Here is a 10,672-nt window from a genome sequence, read left to right on the forward strand (position 1 = left end):
CATTCTACCTTGCTGATACACCATACATGTAATTACTCGATGGCAGCTATGTTACTTACATTTGTTCTTATTTCCATGTTGATCACTTTAACTATCCTGCTACTTATAGGTAGTAATAACTGTTGGTTGACAAGTACTTAAACACTTAAATGTAAAGTCTATTTCCGTAATAAACATTAAAATTGTTATTAAATTAAAATGGAAAAGGTTATAATAGACGGTGTCATTAGAGTAGAGTGGATTTAAGTAATGTAGTTAAAACAAATTGGACTTGAGGGAGAAGAGGGTTTTAGCAAAAAAAAACTTTTTAAAGTTTTCTATTTTTAAAAGTATAGTTTGCTTAATATACAAGAACTAGATGATCATGTATTACTTATCCAGGTTCATAAGGTTGGGACATCATGTTTACCATTATGTTTTTACATTGCAAAGTTCGTAATGTTATCACCGCTACAACTTTCATCATGGTTTACAACATATATTAACGTCGATGTCGTACTTGTGAACGTTCCCCTTTAGGGGACGGGGTAGAGGTTTTGTTTTGGTTTTGAATTTAGTTTAATCTCCTAGGTAATAATCTATACAGCGCCACCAATGGCCTAACTATCCTTACCCATGGATCTGTATTACCACAGGACAGACAGACAACATAATCATAAATACCCCTATGGGGGGTGGTGTAAATGATAGTTTCTCACTTGTGAAATACTAATATTTTATTAGTAGTACCAAACTGACCATTTCCTATACGTCTCTTAGTTTGGATGCTAACTTGGTCTCCAACTAAACCATGTCTGGTCAAAAGTCCCTTGATCAGCACAGAGTTTATTCATCCAATCAGTGAACCCCAACTGTTATAGTGATGTAAACAGTGTATAAGTAACTTCCTGTACTGACAAATATGCCATATTTGGACATTGCATAACTGCCCCAATAAACACTAACTTTATGAGGGACTGTGATATTGGTTAGAATTTTGTGATTAATTAACAAAGACATGATGTTAATGACTGTGTGGGTGGCTGTGGATGAATTTTGAATTACATCTCATTGCATCTCAGGACTTCAAGAGTAACAACACTGGCTATACTGTGAGTGGAGGTGTAAATAATAAAGATACTGTATCGGAACTAAACTATGTGTCTCTTACCTTAATAATAATCTATGTTATAAACATAAAACCATTTCAAATTCTTAATGCCAGCTTTTTCTAGCAGGGGATATTTTTATTTACACATCAAATGAAGCAAGAGAGGGTTTTAAGCATTATAAGAAGTATAACATAAAGATGAATCTCAGAAGATATGTTATTGTGAAAAAGTCTCATAGACTGGTTTATTTCTCCTTCAACCAATACATTTAGTTCCGTTGTAATATCTGAAACATATACAATGTAGTATCCAGGATCTAAAAGATTTTGTAATGATATTCACTCAGTGAATATTTTTACTCTGATGTTATCATACTTTGTGAGCCTAATCATTGTGTTTCCTTTGCTATAGATAGTACAGCATCAGTTAGTTGTTGATATTCACTCAATTCATTGTAGATATGCACCGATATCCTGACATACAATTCACCCTGTACAGCTTTGATTGGTACCTATTGTAAAGGTATGAACAAAAAATTGTTTATGAATATTTGTCACAAGGTAGAATATAATAATAAAACTGTGATGTTAATATTAACCATGTGTATATCAAGATATTATTCCCAAATATCTGCCAAGGAAAATACAGGTGACCAGTTAAAGAATGTTTAGTAAACTTTGTATCCATGATTTGATAGACGAGTAGTGACAAAACCCTTATGTCACAAATATTTTTTTGGCTGAATGAAGATGAACCTTGGGGAATAATATAATTATACCTCCTCAAGCATAATTTATGAAAATCATTTTAAAAATGGCAATTTAGATCATTTTGACTCACATTACAAGCACTGCAGAGCCAGTGACATTGATGTGAGTTGCCTTGATGTACAAATGTAGAAAAACCAGGGTATGAAACACATATTTTGGTTTAAACTCATTCAATCTGGTTTGCCCTGGTAAAAGTCTGGATTGTTAGTCGTAATTGAGTACAAAAATTGTTTGAATCTTTTCACTGTTAATTTTGACACTTCTGTGGGCTTTTTTAAGAACTTTTGATTCGTAAAATCTAGATTATGACTCTTACTGTGATAACATTTATACCCTCTACCAGGAGCTGTATACTTTCCCTACATCACTGTCTTAGAAAGATATTTTATTTTTATGCTGGGTTCTAAACTGTACCTCAGCCATAAAAGAAAGCAAAGATCACACTATCAATAATAATATAAATGAGAATCTATACCTCAGTATCAAAGCAGTGAAATAGTTGATTCTGTATACTTTCAGCCAAGTTGTAATCACATGTCTTGCCTTTATGTAGAGTTGATGGTAGTTGAACTAAAACCATTGAACCTGAAATGTAATGCAGAAACCATCAACCAAACTATGTTTAGTACGCAAATAGTTGAACATGTTCTAGCCATTACATTTTAAATAGAGACAGGGTATTTCTACATCTCAGACAGCATTTATTACACTGTCTTACTGATAAAAAGTTCATACACCAAGTTACCATATTGTTTTGGTATACTAATTGCCATATGATAGAGAATTCATCTAATTTGCACTACAACATAAACTCACTGCACATCATCTATTTACTACAACATAAACTCACTGCACATCATCTATTTACTACAACATAAACTCACTGCACATCATCTATTTACTGCAACATAAACTCACTGCACATCATCTATTTACTGCAACATAAACTCACTGCACATCATCTATTTACTACAACATAAACTCACTGCACATCATCTATTTACTACAACATAAACTCACTGCACATCATCTATTTACTGCAACATAAACTCACTGCACATCATCTATTTACTGCAACATAAACTCACTGCACATCATCTATTTACTACAACATAAAGTCACTGCACATCATCTATTTACTACAACATAAAGTCACTGCACATCATCTATTTACTACAACAGTCACTGCACATCATCTATTTACTGCAACATAAACTCACTGCACATCATCTATTTACTGCAACATAAACTCACTGCACATCATCTATTTACTACAACATAAACTCACTGCACATCATCTATTTACTACAACATAAAGTCACTGCACATCATCTATTTACTACAACAGTCACTGCACATCATCTATTTACTACAACATAAAGTCACTGCACATCATCTATTTACTACAACATAAAGTCACTGCACATCATCTATTTACTGCAACATAAACTCACTGCACATCATCTATTTACTGCAACATAAACTCACTGCACATCATCTATTTACTGCCATTATTGTTGACTCATATGTTTTATGGGTAAACCATGTGATGCAATAAAATACAGTTCCTGTAACTCTTTCAGATTATGTATATAGTTCTTGTTTGGTGGTCAGTCAATCTGACCTGAATTTGTAACTGGTGAATGCGTATGTAATACCTAAGTAATAGCTTATAACAGGGATTGTAGATAAAGGCTGGAAAGTGGAAAAAACAATTGGCTACTCAGAAGTATATTGCTAGCTACTTTTGCAGTTTTTTGTAAAAAAAATGTCTTTGTTTCAACCAGTATATTTCTATGATTGGGCATACTTATGAGTCTTGTTCATACCGCACCATAGTTATATTTCCGGCTTCTTTTCAGATTTTACAGGCTAAAATTAACTACATCCCTGATAAACCTATCTCAAAAGGGAATTAATGATATCATCATGAAAGTATACAGTTTTCTTGGCTGGTAGGACTCCACATTTTCCCACTACATGTATCTTTACTGTTTAACATGCTCTCGCTAATTGATATGCAGACCTTTTCGTAACATCTACTAAATTGTTCCTAACAATTAAATAAATAATATCATAAACCTGGCATCTTACCAAACATATCTTGAGGAGCTAAAAGTCTTGTTTGCCATTTCTCAACCAAAAGATCAGCTGTTGAAGAAAGTCAAAGTTACTAGTTATGAAGGAAGAAATCACAAACTGAAGAGATGAAAAAGATGCTTAATATTTGTACAACTGACATAATGCTTACTCAATATAAAATGTGATAACAGTAATTAAGAATGTGCCTCAAAGGCCCAATTTATCTGATAATCAAATTTCTAAAATTCCCTTAAAACTTTGCCTTATTAATGTTTATTCCTGGTCCTTTTGAAATAATAAAATAAGTTTTTGGATTCACTGCCTTGGTTACAAGGAAATGAACATCAATCTTTCAATCTATTTTCCCCATAGCATTCGGTGGCCATCTTGGATATGAAATGACTCAATTTGACACCATTTTGACCTCTGTTTAGTGACCCCTGACACCATTTTGACCTGTTTAGTGACCCCTGGCACCATTTTGACCTCTGTTTAGTGACCCCCAACACCATTTTGACCTCTGTTTAGTAACCCCTGTTTTTTTTAATTTTATTTTTCTTGAACTATTACACTTAAACAGCAAAAGTCTAAGTATTTTATTTCTGAGGCATTAACAGACAACAAAAATGATATCAAGAATTGCTAATAAAGTTTTCTAACTGGAGATGAGAGTTTCATAAAATCAAATACTTCCTACCTGCTTGTTTAGCAAGTGTATATATGTATTTTCTGATTTTGTCTGGTCCCACAGTGTCCCAGAAATCTAGAACTGTGTGAAGTGAGAGGAATGATGTATAATCCTGTAACCCTGAAATGAGATATGGGAAGTGAGAGGAAACATAATTCAATCATTAAATTGAAGAGTTAAGAGTGTTCAGCTTTAAAGTTACTGGTTCAGTTCAATTGCTGCTGATTTCTTTTCAAATAGTTAAAATGCATGGACAAGCATTCAAACACAATTGTGCCCCAGTCAACCCAGTTGTGTAAATGGGGACCTGGTAGTGTTATAAGCCGCAATGCACATGCTTTAATCCTATGTATTTACAGAAGCTACAATGGAGTATATGCTCCACAGGCAGTTAAAAGTATGAAGGGCTTTGGCACAGCTCTAGCACAGCTCGTGCACAGCTTAGGCATAGCTAATAGCTGAGTCAGAGATAAAGCGCTTTGAGCAAAGTATAGGAAAGTACTACCGGGGGTCCTTAGAAAACAGCATATAGTGAAAATAAAAGATTTGCAGTGTACATACCAGACCACATATATTCAGAACTGAACCCGCTACCAAATCCATGAGACACTATCATCGGACGTGTTGTCTTCTGTAGTTCTTTCTTGACATACAGGTAACCACAGCCTTTGGGGCAGCAAAACCACTTGTGACAATTCCCCACATAATAGTCGGGATTAAGGTCTCTTATATTAAGTGGCAGTGCACCGAGGGAGTGTGCTCCATCAATGAGTACAGGAACACCTCTAATGATAAATAGATGTAAAATGGGAAAAATTAAACTTCATCAGGCAATGGCAAATAAAGAAATTGATTAAATGTGTTTTCAGTTCTAAGTTGATTTATTTCTGACTAACCATATAAAGTACATATAATATAATGTAGGTAAAAACAACATTATATGATGTCCTAGTGACAACTGTCTCAGATATTTTGACAAATTAAAAGGCTTTTATTTTCATAGGATGATCATCATCACATCATGAATTTCCTCTGAACAAAATATTATAATTGACTGTAATTGCTGTTTTGTGAGAAGGCATTAGAATGCTAATAAAGTGGGCAAGTGCCAAATATAGACTAAACAATGAGCAAATGACAAATGATGTGTGCGTGCGTGCGTGCGTGCGTGTGTGTGCATGTGTTTTTATGTGTGTGCATGCATGCGCGCGTGTGTGAATTCAATGCAGATATTGTTCTGTCACAGTATATACGTTACAAAAAGTAAAACATGTTTTGAAATAGGCAATGCTACATGTTTTTATTGTACACAGTACTTGCAACGAAGTGAAAACTACCCATCTACCAACTACATGTACCTATGTATGATAGTTACAAACTGAGGCTCTGCCCTCACAGTCCATTTAAAAAAAGAAACAATAAAATATCTAATATACCTGCTATGGCAGAGGTCAATTAACTCCTTGATAGGCATAATAAATGGTGTGTTACTTGGTATATGGTCAAATACAGCTAATCGACATCCTGGCCTGAAAGAAGGAAATTACACTGAAAATATGCTATGACAATTTACGAAAATATTAATATTCTATAATTGTGTGTAACTTGAGAGAGAGACAATAGTAGACCCTCTAAGTTTATCACATTGATGTCATTTATGAATACAGTCATCAGCTTTGGCAATCACAAGGGTTGTGAATTACGTACAATGGTATTTCACAACACGTGTACATGACATGCATGACATTGAATATGACCATGTACTCAACCCTCCATCCCAAACCAAAACTTATTCCTGAGGGGATACTTCAAATAAATTTCAGATTCCAAACCTCAATCTATTTCATAGGATGTTTTTGGGCAAATCTATATCATACATATGAACATGAATAAGTCTCTTATGCCCATTGATGGCGCTATTCAAGTCAATACATATGGTAGTTTTATAATAATTGACCATTTCTTCACAAATGCCAATCTAGATGGCTGATACCATTTGCACAACTGCTTGAAGGCAATTGTAAGTTGCTAAAGGATTACAGACAGAGCTACGGTATGGAATAAATATATGACTTTATTGATCTCATGTTTAGGAAATTTTTAGAAAAGAAAGTGGACCATGTTTTGTGATTTTTCATGAAAAACTATCCCATTCGAATGACACATTTCCAGTCATCTCCATGGGGATAGAATTGTGTCATTTGGTTACATCTAAGCATCGATTATTAACAATTTTGTAGTAATTTAAAATTCACAACACATTTCTGAACCAACAGCTTCAAGCTTTGTTCACCAAATGACATTGCCAAGCCTAATAGCAATTTTAATCTCCGGGCTAAGAGAACATCATATGGCCATCACCACAACAAACACACACACAATGTCAGTCCTAACCTTAACGTCTCCTTTACTTTATTAATGATGTCATCTTTTCCAGTGATAGGAAATTCTAAGTTTTCTTCCTGGATTATAGCACCAGTCTCTTCACTCATGAACTTGAGTAATTTCTTGACGGCACCTGGTGAGAAAATGTACCAACTTTAATAGGTTAGTGGTGTATGGACAGAACCCACTTAGGTCAGTGGTGTATGGACAGAACCCACTTAGGTTAGTGGTGTATGGACAGAACCCACTTAGGTTAGTGGTGTATGGACAGAACCCACTTAGGTTAGTGGTGTATGGACAGAACCCACTTAGGTTAGTGGTGTATGGACAGAACCCACTTAGGTTAGTGGTGTATGAAAAGATCTAAGCATACAGTACACTATGATGCAAGAACATGATAAAAGTGGGTATGTTTCTTACGATACGTCATAAACTGTAGTTACATGTCTTTTGGCACTGGATTTATATTAACTGAATATCTGCAAAAGCTTTTCTCATGGTCATCAGTTTCATATAAATATACTTATGAGTTGTCATATTTGTATATACAGCTGTTTTAAAAGATGTCCTGAAACATTTCACTTAATATATAGTTGGCTGGCAAGATAAGATATTTACAAATAGAATGTATTTCCCTTTGTACTATCAACCAAATTCAAGTGTGCCGATAAGTCCTTCTGCCACTATTTTACATACAAAAATAAACATGTTTACAGTAGTATACATCGACTGGAAAACTGTTTACCATCATTGGTAATCTATATTTATAATGGTGCACTCTTTAACTACTGTCTCCCAAAAACTCCGGTGAGGGCCAATTTATCATTGGCACTCCTAGACAAGAAATGAGTGTTTTTTTACCATATGTAACATTGAGACAATAGATGACATCATCCGGCTTGAACTTGATACTTTTAATGACTGAGTTTGTAGCTGTTGTAGCATTTTGGACAAGTACGAGATCTGTGGTGTCACAACCTAGAGGTAAACAAAACAAAAAAAAACATTCATAAAAGACAAACATGACTAAAATAATATACATTAAACATAGGTAAGGAAAAGGTAAGCAAAATTTGAACCTGTCTAGACTAGAGTGAATGTAATTGAAGGAAGCAAACAATATAAAACAGATCAAGCAATTGGCTCTGGAGATATAACATTATAAGAACTACTCGTTTGCTTCGAGCCATTGTGTGGCTTTTCCTATAGCAATTTTAGACACCTGTTTTTCACACCAACATTTTTATCCTAATCCAAATGGGCCATTAAAGGCAGAGATTCAATCCCAGGTTCTTCCACAATAGTGTTGTCAATCAATCAATCAATCAATCAATCAATCAATCAAAAGAATTTGTATAGTACCAAAATGCAATATGATGTAAAATTTCTATGGCACTCACGAACAGGAACAATAGTAGATCTCTGTGAAAGTCAGAAAACTCTTGTGAATGGACGATATCCTTCTTGAATTTATCAACAGTGGGTGATGAACGGAGTTCAAGAGGTTATCTTATCAGTGGAGCCATAAGGACTACATGAAACAATATTTTGCGCTGGACCAACTTTTCCTATAGGTCTGCTTGATAGCTGTTTTCATCAACTAAAAAATAATCCTCATTTAAACTGGGCCTTTGAAAATCTGCAAGAATTTTTATATATACATAAGAGATGACAATTATAACCCTACAACTTACAAGACATCAGGTGCCATTCAGGTGCCTATTGCCTGGCAATATTGCCCGATGGAGTTATTTCAACCGCTGTACATCGATTCCATGCATGTTTTCCAATGGCACCTGAATTGCATTAGGTAATGGTATTGCAGTAACTGAGAATTTTAGATCCTTTCAGAGCCAAAGTCCCATTAATAATCATGAACATTCATTTCTTTATTATGGCCACAGTTTTATTTTCACATGACTTTCACATGGCACCTGATCTGGCAACTCCTACAAATCTGAAAATGGTACAACCTTGTTTTCAAACCAGAAGAAACCATTCTAAACATAGGATAGAACACACTAAACTTCAACACTGCTCTTAACTTTATTAGGTTTTAGGTTTACTCTAATTATACTAATTAAATTCAAGTTGCCTTGCCTACAAACTTTGCAAGTCTTCGTGTGATGTATACCAATAAAGGTAATATTTCTCTGTCCATAAATCTAACCGGTTGTCTCTCTATATAGTATTGCCATTTCTGGGTTGCATCTACAGCTTCCTTTAATGCAACACCAAATGCTCCATGGTTTAGAAAATTAAAGTCCTGTAAAAAAAAAGAATTAAACCAATTATTCTATAAATGAAACACTAAACAATTTTCAGTATTTGCAATACAATATTAATGCCTTAAAGTGCATCATAAAAATAACAACTATTTGTTTTCTTGGTCAACACCATAACTTCCACTCCACACACTTCACATACATTACTACTGCCCATGTAGGTGCTCATGAGAATAAGTCGACCTTCTCATTCTATTTTTACCTCTAGCATGAGGTAAAATGTTTTTGTAGGTACTGAGAATAAGTTGGCCTTATATTATACTATTTTGACCCACTTATATGGCCATATAAAACTATAATACTTCTTTATTGTGGTCACAGCTTTGTTTTCACAGCTTCTAACAAGTAATCCCTGGACAATAATATGGTAATTAATGGGGCACAAAAACATAAAATGTGTTATAATTTATCTCTCAAGTGTACCAAAGACCTCTTTTCAGTCAGATTTGCTAATTTTATAGTGCTCTATTTCAAAGAGGTCACATGAGGCAGCGTCAGTGAAACATACTTTTCTGAGTTGCCTTATAGGCATAAAGAAATGCAGCTAAAACAAGAATGTAAACTGAAAACCTACTGTATGGACAACAAACATAAGTTAATTTTTTCTACAGGCTTTGTCCATACACAAAATTGCACCTGTTACTGTATTGAATTGTGAAGTAATAAAGACAGACTTTCTTTTGATATGAGCTAAAACTATCTCTCATAATAAATAATAAGCTACTTTTTAATCCCAGGTCATGATCACACAATTAAGGATTACAATAAGTGATAATTCTTTTAATGTTCAGGACCAATTTTTTTTCTATATCTCTGCCAAACAACCATTTACACTCCTGGATTTTAATCATAATCTGAAGTGAGGTTTTAAACATATCTTTACTAATTTGCATAATTTATACATCTATAAGTCATGTGGATCATACTCTCATGAATACATTCAATATAAAAAATGTACAATGTAACTTATTCATTTGCATAATTATTGATTTTTATCAAATAAGTATATGTTTAATAATGAGCAATATATACCTTAATTGATAAAAATTATGAATTATGCAGATTAGTAAGATACATGTACATGTACATCATAATAATGTACATATATGTAATATCCTCAAAGTTGGATTACATTTCAAGTGCCCATACATGTATATCTCTTCATTGGTATACATCATATGGATTGTAGGTGGCCAAGCTGTTACCTCATGTACCTCTTTTACCACTAAAGTCTAGATTCAAACCTGGGGGTTTGATTAGAAATTTCTCAGATCTGTAAGTAAGAAGGGTGATACTCAATTGATCAAGATAGGTTTACCCCGGGTACTTGTTTCCTTCTGCTTTAAGACTACATGTAATGATTGAATGTCA

The 10,672-nt window shown here is 34.1% G+C and overlaps 1 protein-coding gene across 1 annotated transcript in view; it reads right to left on the reverse strand.

Annotated features, from left to right (window-relative positions):
* Positions 1–1,348: 1,348 nt before the first annotated feature.
* LOC144432898 (uncharacterized) overlaps positions 1,349–10,672 on the reverse strand; it is a 39,363-nt gene continuing 30,039 nt past the window's right edge. The window contains exons 4-12 of the mRNA XM_078121201.1: positions 9,117–9,282; positions 7,878–7,994; positions 7,026–7,149; positions 6,068–6,160; positions 5,193–5,416; positions 4,641–4,751; positions 3,956–4,012; positions 2,337–2,446; positions 1,349–1,602 (exon numbers count right to left, since the gene is read on the reverse strand). Of these exons, the coding sequence (XP_077977327.1) occupies positions 1,480–1,602; positions 2,337–2,446; positions 3,956–4,012; positions 4,641–4,751; positions 5,193–5,416; positions 6,068–6,160; positions 7,026–7,149; positions 7,878–7,994; positions 9,117–9,282 (1,125 nt within the window). The 3' untranslated portion in view covers positions 1,349–1,479. The remainder of the gene's footprint in view (positions 1,603–2,336; positions 2,447–3,955; positions 4,013–4,640; positions 4,752–5,192; positions 5,417–6,067; positions 6,161–7,025; positions 7,150–7,877; positions 7,995–9,116; positions 9,283–10,672) is intronic.

The sequence above is a fragment of the Glandiceps talaboti genome, chromosome 3, assembly GCF_964340395.1.
Source record: "Glandiceps talaboti chromosome 3, keGlaTala1.1, whole genome shotgun sequence".
NCBI classification, from domain to species: domain Eukaryota; kingdom Metazoa; phylum Hemichordata; class Enteropneusta; family Spengelidae; genus Glandiceps; species Glandiceps talaboti.